General features: G+C 47.0%; 1 protein-coding gene across 1 annotated transcript in view; it reads right to left on the bottom strand.

Annotated features, from left to right (window-relative positions):
- The window catches only part of SAMHD1 (SAM and HD domain containing deoxynucleoside triphosphate triphosphohydrolase 1), a 140200-nt gene that overhangs the window by 114444 nt on the left and 11779 nt on the right, over positions 1–13977 (bottom strand). The window contains exon 3 of the mRNA XM_082271899.1: positions 9506–9578. Within this exon, the coding sequence (XP_082128025.1) occupies positions 9506–9578 (73 nt within the window). The remainder of the gene's footprint in view (positions 1–9505; positions 9579–13977) is intronic.

Raw genomic sequence — 13977 nt, 5'->3', positions numbered from 1 at the left:
ACTGTTTCTGGAGCTGTGGATGCGACAACCCAGGAAAAAATGCTGCGGCCTTGCTGCCCTTTACACGACCAGGGAAGTCTGGAAATACTGTAAACAACAAACAAACACAGGGGCGCACAGGCCTAGTGCATTATCCTTTGGTTGGTTTATTAAAAATAAGAAGATTATAGAAGATGATACTGTACCACCGTCTGCCTGATCCATCTAGAAATACTGGCAGCAGACACCGCCAGCACCTTACGAGGTCCATCCGTAAGGACAAAAAGACTCAGTCGCCGCCAGCTACACCCCGATTGCCTGAACCACATCCGAAACACAGTGTCTTCATGTAAAAATGGAAACCAGAGACGACTTTAGAAAGGAACGACAGGCAGGGACGAAGCACCACTTTGTCTCTGAACCACCAAGTAGGGTGAACAACAAGACAACGCAGCGAACTTCGACACCCTGCATGCAGAAGCAATTGCCACCAAGAAGGCTACCTTCTGTGACAGTAAGCAGAGAAACCTCACAATTTTCAAAAGGTGATTTCTGAAGAAACGACAGCACAAAAAATTGAGGTCCCACGGAGGTAACAGACCTCAATGGGGGAGCCAGGTGGCGGACCCCCTGAACAAGAGGTGTGAACCAAGGAATTTGTGGCAAAGGGCGCTGAAAGAAAAGCGCCAGGGCTGAAAACTGACCTTTGATGGTACCCAAGGCCAAAAGCTGATCTACACCTCTTTGGAGAAAATTAAAAACATGACACCCCGAAAAGGAATGGGGGGGGAGGGGGGCGACCAAAGCGGTTCAAGGCCTTGAGGTCCAGAATTGGATCGACCCTGCCTTCCTTCCTGGGAAAGGTAAATAGGTTTGAATAAAACCACTGAAAGCGTTTGATTCCGGAACCGGTACAATGACCCCCTGTGAAAGCAGGTCCTGTACCTCCCCAAGAAGACCTCGTAGGAGATCTGGGGCCAAACGCAGGTTGGAAGGGAAGAACCTTGCCGGAGGCAAGGACCAGAACTCGGTCTTGTAACCGGACTGAATTAACTTGTGGACCCATTTGTCTTGAATCAAGGAGGTTCATGGATCCAGAAAGAAGAGAAGACATCCCCCCAACCCCCGATATGGGTGAGGGCGCCCCTCCAGGCAGAAGCGGGCTCATCTGCGGTCCCGGAGGAACCCGCTCTCAACTTACCAGGCCAGGGCCTTTTACAGCACCAAGCGGCGATCAGAAGGAGAAAGATCCAGGAGTCAGCATTAGGGGATGAAGTGGGGCTCCCACCGCCAAAATCACCATCATATAGCTTCAAAAACATGGCAGCTGCTATTTTCAATGAGAAAACCACAAGAAAATGACCACTGAGGCTACACAAACATGGCCGCCGATCTACAGCACAACAGGCTACAAGAAAATGGCGGCGCCACTCGGCTTTCAGGGGCCCAAGGGGGACCCCAGGAGCACCAAAAACGATCGCAGCAGGAAGTGGGGCCCTGGCAGGAGCCCCCACCAGGCACAGCCCGCTCCTAAAGGTCGTTTGTCCAGTCACCTGCGTCGCGCTCCCATCCTCATGGCCAGCGCGACACCCCAGACCGATTTAAAAAAGGTATGGCAACCCTATTGCAGGGGAGGGGGGGTGTGGGCAGATGGGGGGTAACAAGTCCGCAGAGGACCACCGAGAAGGTGGGGGGGTTGGAACGCTGCATTGGAAGGAGGTGAACCAGGGGGTCTGACCGTCCCAGGGAGGGGGCCCACGTCCACCCCAAAATCCTCCAGGGTTAGAGGGGGGGGGGCAGCTACTTACCATACCAGTAACAGGGTGGGCACCACTCCTGATAGACCACCGCTCCATTTGAATAGGGTGGTTGTTGTCCAGGGGGGGGGGGGGGGACGCTGCGACTCAGGCCGAGGCCATGGTCGTAAGCTTCCTCGCTAGACGTTTAAATTGCAGGCCAGCCCCCGATCTAGTGGGGCTAGGTCGCAGCCTACCTAGCGTGGAGTTAGGCCCGCGCACTCCCTGGCCAGACTGGTGGGACCCTTTGAATCTAGGATTATCCAGTCTGTCGCCCAGTCAAGCTGCTGTTACAGTCTCACAGGAACAAAATAGCAAAGATAGGAAAAAATTCAATTTAAAAAAAAAGGAAAAAACTGCCAGGACCAGAGATCCCAGCAAGGAACTAGGTCCTTACCTAGAAAAAAAAACTGAGTGCCTATTAGTTGAGAGTATATACCCATGGGCAGGGGGTATACTCCCTCCCTCTGCTATAGCCACTCAGTTTTGTTACAAGCAGTGTCAGGAGAATTATAACTCCAGAGGGGTGGGTGCTTCGTCAGTCGAACATCAGAGAACTGTATTTTACGGTAAGTCAAAAATCCCAAATTTTCCTCTTTCGTTCATTACCAGACATAGCTCCTGATAGTCATAGCCTTAGGGACGTCCCAAAGCAGTGTAAAACATGAGGGGTGGGGGGGAAAAAAAAAAAAACAAACACACACCCTCAAAGAGCATCAGGTCCTCTTAAAAAGCAGCCTGAAAAACCTTGAGGCCAAAAAAAGCATCCGCAGAGGCCAACACATCCACTTTATAAAACTTTGTAATAGTGTGCACCAACGACCAGGTGGCCACCTTGCAAACCTGGGTCACTGACGCCCGATGACAAAGCCCAGGAGGCACTAAGCACCCAAGTAAAGTGAGCCTTGACAGGGAAAGGAGGAACCTGACCCCGGATTGAATAGGCCTGAACCACTGTCTGATCCATTTGGAAATCGGTGCAGAGGAAGCGGACAACCGTTTTCGGGGTCCATCCGTGAGCACAAAGTCCGACTTCCTGAAAGACTTCGTAGCTGCCAGGTACACCCTAATTTCCTGAACCACATCCAAGGCATGAAAGGCAATTTCCTTAGGATATTTAGGCCAGGGACACAGGGAAGGCAACACAATGTCTCCATTCAAATGAAACTCAGAGAGAACATTTGGAAGGAATGACAGACAGTGGCGAAGAACCACCTTATCCCTGTAAATCACCAGGTAAGGTGAGCAACAGGATAACGACGCCAGTTCCGACACCCTGCGAGCAGAAGTGATAAAAACGGCCACCTTCTGGGACAGCGCAAGAAGGGGAATCTCCCGAATATTTTCAAAGGGAGGCTGCTGTAGAGCTGAAAGCACTAAATTAGGATCCCAAGGCAGCAACGGAGGCTGCACTGGAGGAACCAAATGTCCAACACCCTGAAGAAAAAAGGTACCCACAAGGGAGTGTGTGTGGCCAAAGGTTGTTGGAAGAAGACCCCCAAAGCTGACACCTGGCCCTTGATGGTACTCAAGGCCAATTTCTGTTCCCCCCTTGAAGGAAAGTCAAGACCCGAACCACCAAAAAGGAGCGAGGAAGAACCCCAAGAGAATCACAATACGCAATGTATGTCTGTCTTCCACTTAAGATGGTAGATCTTCCTAGAGGTAGATTTTCTAGCTTTCAACAGTGTAGGAATCACAGATTATGATAAACCCCTATCCTTCAGCACCCAGCTTTCAACAGCCAACCTGTCAAAGCCAGCGACTAAAGCAGGATGGAAGATTGGTCCTTGGGACAGCAGATCCTCCCTGAGAGGAACGTCGGCGACCAGCCGCACCAGATCAGCGTACCAAGCCCAGCGATGCCAGCCCGGAGTCACTAAGATGACCGGAAACCTTTCTGCCTCAATCCGGTGTAGATGTCTGCGCAGAAGCTTGAGAGGAGGGAAGGCGTAAATCAGACGATACTGATCCCATGGGGCCACCAGCATGTCCATGGCGTCCGCCAAAGGATCCCCTGACCGAGCCACAAACCTCTGCATCTTTCTGTTGAGCTGAGCAGAGATGCCAACAGATCTACCTCAGGGGTGCCCCACCGGAAACACAGCTGATGAAACCCCTCCAGATAAATGGACCATTCCCCTTGGTCCAATGCCTGCCGACTGAGGTAATCCACGTGCCAATTTTCCACCCCAGGAATGTGTACGGCAGAGAGGGCTGGAACGAACCGTTGTGCCCACCTTAGAATGCCAGGTATCGCCAGAACACTTCTTGTGCACCCTTGGTGATTGATATAAGCCAGGGCCGTCGCACTGTCAGATTGAATGCGCACTTGACAACCCTGGAGACGATCCGTCCAATGATCCAGACACAGTCTGATCGCTCGGAGTTCCAATACATTGATTGTGAGTCTGGACTCTTCCAGCGTCTGGATCCCCTAAACAGAATGTTTGCGGAGGGCGCCTCCCCAGCCGGACAGGCTGGCATCCGTGGTGACAACTTACCAATACAAGGGGAGGAAGGATTTTCCCAGCCAAAGCGCCGGAGAACGAAGCCACGATATCAGGGACTCCATGTCCCGACTCAGCTGCATCAGATTGTAGAAAGACTTCAGAGTCTTGTCTTATTTGGTCAAAATTTCCCTTTGCAGGGACCTCGTAGGGACTAGTATTGAACTGTGCAATGGAACCGCCTCGAAGGTACCATCAGGCCCAGCACCTGCATGCAAGTGCAGAAGGATGACCATTTGTTGGACTAAGTCCAGAGTTAGGCCATTGTCGAAACTAGCGCAATGGTGAATACCGGTCTCATTGCCGAACCAGCCAGAGTGTACATAGTGCAGGCCACAGCCTCTGCATTCTTGTCAGCTGGATCCTTAAAGGGCATGGACTCTTCAACCCGATTCATGGTTGGCTCGTTTAATCTGGAAACCGGAGGGTCCACCCGCTGGTGGCACAATCCACTTCGTAAGAAGGGACTCCTAATAGTAAAGTGCTTAGGGACCCCATGGGGACGCTTTGGGCGTCCCCACTCTTTAGCGACAATTCTGTCAAAATAAGCAGGGAAAGAAAGCACCTTTGCCGCTTTGGATGGCTTGTGAGTGCCAAAGGGCACCTGTGCCATTGTTGAAGCTTCAGCTGTGTCCTCCAGCTTCAGGGTCTCACGCACAGATACAATCAGTGCATCCACTAGCGCCCTTTTGTGCACGGTCGCAGACGTGGAGGAATCATCCTCACTATCAGTGGTTTCAAGGCGCGTGGTTGCAGACCCAGCAGGGTGACCCACGTCCGGAGGCCGAATCAGATTAAGGATCTGATGAGACAGAGGAGGCAGGGGAAGCCGTTGGGCACTTTTTAATAGCCCATCGCCCACAAGCCACCTCCACCCGGGACAAAAGGGACTCCTACATCCACCCCAAAACCCTCCAGCGGGAGAGGGGGGACAGCTACTCACCATACCAAGAACCAGGCGGGCACCTCTTTAGACAGAACCCTCCTCTCCATCGAAATGGGGGGCTGTCGGCCAGGAGGAATGCTGCGACTCGGGCCGAGACCCAGTCGTATGCGACCTCGCAAGACGTTTAAATCGTAGGCCAGTCCCCACTGGATCTAGAGTGTCCAGCCCCTTGCCCAGTCTGGGAGTTGATTGTAGAACTCACAGGAAGAATCCAGGCGTAAAAAATTCCCATCTAAAAAAGGAAAAAATTTCCCGGGACCACACAGTTCCCAGCAAGGAACTAGGTCCTTACTGTTGAAAAAACGAATGAACGAAAGAGAAATGGCATTTATCCACCTCTAAATACCTTTTTTATTGTAGTTCCCGTTTCCATCCATGTCATTTGTATAGGCGAAGGACGAAGCCAGGTAAGTGCCCTGACAGTTTAGATAAAAGACTAATCATTTATCACAAAATGTTTTTAGTGTGGGGGATGGGGGAATTCTCCCCACTGCGTTATTGTAATCTGACAGCAGGGGGGACTCCCCTCGCTGTCAGAATACACAGGTAAGTGCTGCAGCTGCTGATAAACCAGCTTTTATCCAACAGGGCGGTTTAACAGAAGTTAATCTCTGTTCAACTGCAGCGGTCACACACAGATGGATTCACCTATGGCCACCTTAACTCAAAACAGCCTGTTTCTTCAAACCACTGTCTGAAGAGAGCCAAACGCTCACTTGTAATTACATTAAAATCCCCAAATGATTCTACTGTTTATCTTTTTTCCCCCTAATCTACGTCTAATCTTTCATTGCATTTTGTAGATATCAGAATTAGTTTGCTTACTTTAAAAAATATATTTTTTCTTTACAAAGGGCATGTTTATTTTATGGTTAAAATATATAAAGATACAATTGTCCAAGCAACCTCAATGGCTTTTCACCAACAAGCACCCAGGTTATTTTCCCAAGGTCAACATTGTTAAGCTTACCTTTGTCTGTGTGAAGATTATAAGAATGACTCATGGAACAAGAGATTACAGGACAGGCTGATCACTATACTGGCGGACACTAGCACAGGGCTTGACAAATTTGTTTTGAATCTGGGAGCCACCCAAAAAAAAAAAAAAAAAAAAGGAGCCAGCTTGTGTGCAGCGATATGCAACGTGTATAGCAAGCAACGTTTTCTTATGTGTAGGTGCCCAAATGCGTGCGTTTACGTTTGTGCGTGCATGTCTCCCCTGTGATTATACTAAATGTAATGCAGATTGCACTGCATTACATTCTTTCCCGTACCTAGCTAGCCAGGGAAACTGAACGGGGATCCGATAAGACGTCATACACATCACTTCTGGGTCAGGACCAAGATCTACCCTGCGGCACCTGCTATGCCAGTCCCAGGCCCGTGGAGCCCCGGATAAATAGCAGGGACGTGGGGGGGGGGGGGGGGGTCACTTTACCCAACACAGTGGAAGGCATGTGGACCATTCCCAGTAAGACACAGGCCCAAAGCAGGAAGGAAACATCACAGCCTGTGTCATCTGGCTACCATATGCATGTAAAGCCAAACGAAAAAAAAAAAAAAACAACAGCTCCGGTCGGAAGCCGCTGTACTAACAATCCAATGTTAGTACCACAATCTCCCCACCACTGAGCTATTGTGTTTTCATAAGGGAGAGATCCGGAACACACCGATCAGGAGTCACTCGACTGCTGGCTTTCTGGTTTTGCTGGCTTCCTGGGGGGGGGGGGGGGGACCAGCTGCCATACACACAGGCCAAATATTAATTGAACCGCTGATGTCGTCTGGCATTCAGCCCCTGAGTACTTGGCTTGATGGCGTGATGGGCAGCAGCTCACTAGGGAAGGACAGTGCAGCAAGGTGGGGGGTCAATAAGAGATCCAGTGACTCATGTCACTTTAGGCCCCTTTCACATGGGTGCCTCCGCTAAGCAGAATCAGCTTGCTCAGTGGGAGATCCCTCCGCTGATCTCAACTGAGCGGGCAGATGACAGGTCCGTGTCTGCTCCACTACGCAGAGAAAACATGGACACATTCTCCCTTATGGGGCAATCCGATGGAAATGGACCGCATGTCCGTTTCCATCTGGTCCAGGAAAAGAGGAACACCATCCATCTGATTGGATAGCCCGTGTGAAAAGGGCCTTCGGCTGTGTGGTGGCTGTGGCATGGCAGGGAGCGCAAACTGAAAAATTTTAAAAAATTATTTAATGTAATGGAAAAAATAAAAAATGAACGAAAAACAGTTTTCATCATTGTAGGGAAGGGCTGTGTAAATGGAGCAGAAACCATTCCAACCAGTTGCCCCACACTCTGTCCACTCACCGTCATGAAAAGGGCACCCGCAACACTTTCAACCACTTCCCAGCTGTCGGGCAGTGACAGCAGGCAGGGCAAGCCCTCGGGGCCATCAGTGACTGCTTGTCAAAGCCACAGCCACCAGAGGGCGCTAGTTTCCCTGCCAGTGTAAGCAACGTAAGGGAATGCCCTCAGTCAACAGAGCGAGCGATGCATCTCACTCCAGCAGGCCGCAAAGCCGCAGCCTCAATTACCAGCCTGGCGCAGCAGCTTAGTCCGCGCACCCACGGGGTGGGGTGTTTTGGGGAGCATGGAGACACATTTCGCAGTCTAGTCCAGGCGCCAATGCAACCTGGAGTTTGTCGAGCCCTGTACTAGTAACCCACTGGCTACTGTCCCAAAAACAAATTAAGGTATTTTTGCACTGCGTTGCATGCAGAAAAGCATCAATGAAATATTGGTGGGACAGTGCTTCTCCCGCACAGCTGTACCATTCTTCTGGCACAAAAAGCCACTGGCAGTAGGGGGCCAAGCATTGAATCCCTCATTCAATCGTCCACACTGTCCCCCATACCCTATTAAATACTATCTAAGCTTAACCACTTACGGACCACCCACTGGAAATATATGTCGGTACTTTGACGTTAAATACCGGGGTTATTGCAGTATTTTTTATTTTAAACAGCGGACGGTCCCAGCTGCAGGATCACCCTTATGGGTGGCGGGAGAGGTGCCCCCCTCCCGCCTTTTCCCGGACGCTCTCCCCGCTTACCGGACCTGCCGGTAGCGGGAAAACCGATCCGGTCCGCTCTCCTCCTCAGGAAGTTGAGTGAGGTCAAGATGGCCCTTACTCGACTATGGCCTTGGAGGACCGGAGCGACGTCATACGTCGCTTCCTAGCAGCGGGTTTAAAAAGAGCCCATTTTTCTTTCCATCATGAAAAAAAAAAAAAAAAATGACTTGTAGGTGTGAGATCTGAGGTCTTTTTGACCCCAGATCTCACAATAAAGAGGTACTGTCATGCTTATTTAGATTACAAGGGGCGTTTACCTTCCTTGTAATAGGAATAAAAATGATCAAAAAAATAAAAAAAAAAAAAAAAAATTTAAAAAGCATCCTGTTCCCGTTAACTTGCGTGCAGAAGCGAACGCACACGTGCAAGTGCCACCCACATAAGTAAATGGTGTTCACATTATAGAAAAAAAAATAAAAAATTGGCCAACTTTACTGTTTTCTTATTTTTTAAACTTAAAAGTGAATTTTTCTTAAAAAAAAAAAAAAAATTGTGTTTGTAAGACCGCTGCGCAAATACGGTGTGATAAAAAAATATTGCAACGATCTCCATTTTATTCTCTAGGGTCTCGGCTAAAAATATAATATAATGTTTGGGGGTTCTAAGTAATTTTCTAGCAATAAAAAAATGATTTTAACTTGTAAACAAGTGTCAGAAAAAGGCTTGATCCAGAAGTGGTTAAACTTGATCCTGCCCCTATTTTATGCTCCAAAATTCTTTTATTGAATCTTCAGGAAACAAAACAATTAGGGATGCACCGATCCGATATTAGGATCGGATATCAGCGCCGATACTGCCACAATAGTTGGATCGGGGGGAATTGGTAAAATTTTAGGGGGGCTGGGGGCCCTGCTGCACACAGAAGGCTTTTAACTTCATGCATAGAATGCACAAAGGTAAAAAACCTTGAGCCTATACAATCACTTGAAGCCGGCCACTGGAGAGATCTTGTGACCAAACTGGAATGCCCTTAGATTAAGTAAATATACACATCTTTCCTTTACGGGATAGTTAGTAGAGGGCTTAGAATAGGGGTGGGAGCAGGTTTAAGCTTCGATAGTATGGAGATGATGATGATGGAAGATTGAGGAGGAAGAAAGGAGGAGAAGAAAGGTGGGTATTTCAGACAAGTCTCTTTCCTTTCCTGCACATCACTTGGTGGTGGAAAGCTTAAAAATTACATACCTTCATAATATTGATTGAATTGTGGAACAGTGTCCTAAAACAACGGAGCAAATCCAATCTTTCTGCTACAGTCCTGGTTTGAGAGAAAAACAAAATTTTAAGTGTTATTCACAAACAAGGCGAAGCGTGTATAGACATTTTAATGGGAAAAGGGATATAGACACTTCAAGAATATCTATACCCAAAAATTATTCCTGTTTTATCTGCGATGCCTCCCTGGATGCGGCTCCCTTAGTTTCTAGACTGTCTGTAACAGCAGTGATCCTTCGGCGCATGATATGGATGAAATGCTGGTCTGCGGACCAAGCTTCCAAGAAGGCCTTAGCGAATCTCCCTTTTGTGGGAGATCGCCTGTTTGTGTCTTCCCTGGATGAAATCATTAAGGAGTCATGGGAGGGAAGAGTACTCTCCTCCCATAGGCTTCAAGGGGCAAGGAAGCTTGTCGCAGACGTAGGCCTTCTTTCTCGGCTCATAAGCGTTTTTTTTCATCCCTGGTACATAATTTGCATATGATTTTACTTTTAGGATTTTACAGTCATGAGCAATAAAGGACAAAACTGGAAACTATCTCACTACTTCTACATAACCGATCCCGACATCCCCAGTTTCAGTGAGGGGGGAGGTCTATGCAAATCATACCGTTAGGATAAAAAAGGGAACCTGAACCTGTCAGGATTAAGCTAGGAGAATTGACATTGCTCACTTTTCAAATGGACTTAAAAAAGAGAACAAGAACACAAAAAAAAAAAGTTACTTATGTTTGGAGCCCGTAAAGCATTGCACCAATGATCAGCAGATCACTGGTGCCATGCAGGTCTCATGTAGATCTTTCTGTATGCTTTGCACATTCCGTACGGGCAAGCAGATACACTGACAGGAAGAATCCATCTTTGCCGCCAACTCCGTTCTCCTCCGATGCGGTCTCCTGTGATTGTAAGCTCCACTCTTTTCGGCTTCTTATATAGCCAGGAGGCAGCGTCGGAGGACCGGGATGGCGGCAAAGAAGACCAGATGAAGATGTTTAATAAAGGACTTCTCAAAACCGTCTCTTGTCATTTACACTACACTGCCACTACAATAAACAGACCCCCACAATCACTGCCCAGGGTTGTCGGGAAGAGGCCCTTGTCCCCATCAACATGGGGACAAGGTGCTTTGGGGTGGGGGCGCAGAGCTCGCAGGCATATCTCAGTAAAAACGTAGAATAGCAAGTATCATGTTCCTTATGTTCATAAGAAGAAGGAAAATAACGTAACTTGTTGTTTGCTCCTCAGGAGTCACCATAAAAGATTGTATTAGGCACTGGGCAGAAACGCTTCAGCAGCTTTAGAAATTTCAGCTTAAATCATCTATTTTTACATTTTAAAAAGTTATAATACAAATACCAACAAGAATGACATTTCACATTTGCCCATAGTTGAACCGCAGTACAAGAAACACCTGAAATCTTATACTGATGGTAGTTGGCACGCAGAACTTCACAAACATTTACCGTCCAGAAGGGACTTTCTTACCTTCCAAAAATACGGTCATCTTTTGCAATCAAACTATGCAGTCACTATAAATCGCTCCCATAAATCTGTATAAGGGCCAAACGTCCTTTTTAAGTGTTTAACCCCTTCGCGCCTAAGCCTTTTTTCTGACACGTGTTGCTTACAAGTTAAAAATCTGTATTTTTTGCTAGAAAATTATTTCGACCCCCAAACACACACATATAATAATAAAAAAAAAAAAATTATATATATATATATATATATATATATATATATATATATATATATATATATATATATATATATATATTTATTATATTTAAGACTCTAGAGAATAAAATAGTGGTGATCATTGCAATATTCTATGTCACACAGTATTTGCGCAGCGGTCTTTCAAACTTTTTTTTTTTTTAAAGAAATAAACAAATTTTGAATGAATAAAAAAAAAAAAAAAAAAAACCCCACACACACTGCACACAGTAAAGTTAGCACAATCGTTTTGTATAATGTGAAAGGTGATGTTACACTGAGTAAATAGATACACTTGTGGAATGGCGACAAACTTCGGTACTTAAAAATCTCCATAGGAGACGCTTTAAAAATGTTAACGATTACCAGTTTAGGGTTACAGAGGAGGTCTTGTGCTAAAATTATTGCACTCGCTCCGACGATTGCGGCAATACCTCACATGTGGTTTGAACACCGTTTTCATATGCGGGCACGACTTGCATGTGCTTTTGCTTCTGCACGCGAGCACTTTTCTTTTAAAAAACAAAAAATTTTGATCACTTTTATTGCTGTCAGAAGGAATGTAAACATCCCTTCTGACAGCAGTAAATAGGTGCTCTTTATGGAGGATCTGGGGTCTAAAGACCCCAAACCCCTCCACTGCACTAAAAGCATTCAAAACGCCATGCAAATAATAGTGGTTGCTAATGCGAGCACCTGCAAACACTCACCCTACCTAGATGCCAATGTGCATCTAGGTACATTTGGCTAATAACATTAGCAGTACTGATGTATCTCCTTAATACACTGCCCTCATTAAGCATCAATGAAGAATCTGAATGTAATTAATAGACATTAATAAACAGTCCTTATAGTCCATACAGCCGGTGCTCATCAAGATGTTTAAATTCCTGTGAAGAAGGATAATGTGCTCCTCCACCACACCGCTCGTGCTCACCCTCTAAGGTAATGGCCACTCACCAGATATAAATAAATGTAAGCCTTTGAACTTATGAATTTTTCTCCAATCCTCTCTGACTTTGCTCCACTGAACACTTGCTCTCCAAGGTTCTCCTCTCCTGGTGTGCCTACACATCTTAGTTTGTGTCTCCAGGGATACACTTGTGGATTCAAAAGCCACAGGAATTTAATTCAAAGTTTGGCTGTTTTGAATGCTTTCATTTTTAAATCTGGCACCTTTAAAGCTCCAGTACCCGGTAGTGATGTCATGACATTGCTTCTGGGTTTTTACATTCGAGACTCAATCAGAGCCGAATTCGGCTTTGTTTGGGACTCCAACCAGCTGGCGGACGTGCTGGCTGGTGGCTCGGGTCTCCCAGAGCCGCAGAAGGCGGCGGGTATCCCGTAATGACAGCTGACGCTCAGACGCGTCGGTTGTCATTACAAGAAAGCCGACCGTCGGCTCTAAACCTCTAGCTGCAGGCATCACCCTGATACAACCCCTATATTTGCTTTCTGTAGGCGCGAAGGGGTTAAAAGGCCAGCGTCTGCCTTGCCCACTCTTCCTGGGCACCAGTCTTGTAACTTCCCCATTGCAGTTTATTTTTTTTACCAGCAACAACCTAATCAGGTCATTATTGGCTGTAGTGGGAGGACCCAGACATCTCAGACTCTTGGTTTGTCCCTGTCAATAGCACAGCTGAATTTGACCGAGAGGCCAGGAGACTCCTGGTCTATCCTATCCACAAAAACACAACACCATGACAGGCCAAGAAATTCCCAGTGACGCCCATTCACAGCTACAATTCCTACTGAACAATGGAAATCGTAGTTTGTTCCAGTGGGGCCACACAGCAAATGGAAAGAACAAAAGCAGTGCTTCCTTCCATTTTCTTTTTACAGATAGCTTAGGGTTCGTATACACTTCTGGTTGGGGGGGGGGGGGTAAAAAACACGCAGTTGAACCCACATTTTTGCTCTCCCTCAACTGCTACCTCATAAACCACGAAGGAAGCACCTGCACAAATTAGACCCATTCAAGTGGATTTAGGGGGTTTAAACAGGCGAAGAGAAGGCAATGGATTGCCTCCTCCCCACCTATTAAATGCACTGAAAAGCAATTCAAGCGTGGACTAGTTTCCCAGTGAGGATACAGAGCCATGCCTGTTTCATGAGCATCTGTAGAGATATTTAGAACCAGGGACAGAACACGGTCACCCCAAAACAAGAAACTTCATGGCAACATGCCCAGGTATTCATTTTAAAGTTTAAATTTAAAAATTCTGGGGAAAAAAAAAAAAAAAACACCTTGAAATTGAATTGTCATTAAACCCAAATCATTAAAAACTGTCAGTACATGATGTATTACATGCTATTCAGGCTCACTCAGTCACTATGGGCCTTGTTTTCTGCGGTTCACTTTCCCTCCCTCCTGTCTGTGTCCCCACTGCAACCGGAGATTGTGGAACCCAGCCTTTGCCACATCTACTGAGCATGCTTCAGTTTCAGTTCCCTTATTAGCTGTTCATTGCCTCCTTTCTCATTTGTGCAGCCCACCTGACTATAGAGTCAAACATATGGGTGTATACACAGAGATAAATGACAGCCCCCTCCCTCCTCTATGCCCGCTAAACACTATGGGAGCAGAGTATTGCATGTTGAATGATGGAGGCATCACCTCCCTGTAATTCTAAGCACACACTAGACAACAGACACAGGCTTAGAGGGGCATGAAAACAGGCTGTGATCAGCAGTACCTTCCCCTAGATAGCCCACACCATATTTTTGCCC

Source organism: Pelophylax lessonae, assembly GCF_965119305.1.
Source record: "Pelophylax lessonae genome assembly, chromosome: 11".
Lineage (NCBI taxonomy): Eukaryota > Metazoa > Chordata > Amphibia > Anura > Ranidae > Pelophylax > Pelophylax lessonae.
Note: the sequence above shows the minus strand (reverse complement) of the source record. Positions and strands in the feature narration are given on the sequence as shown.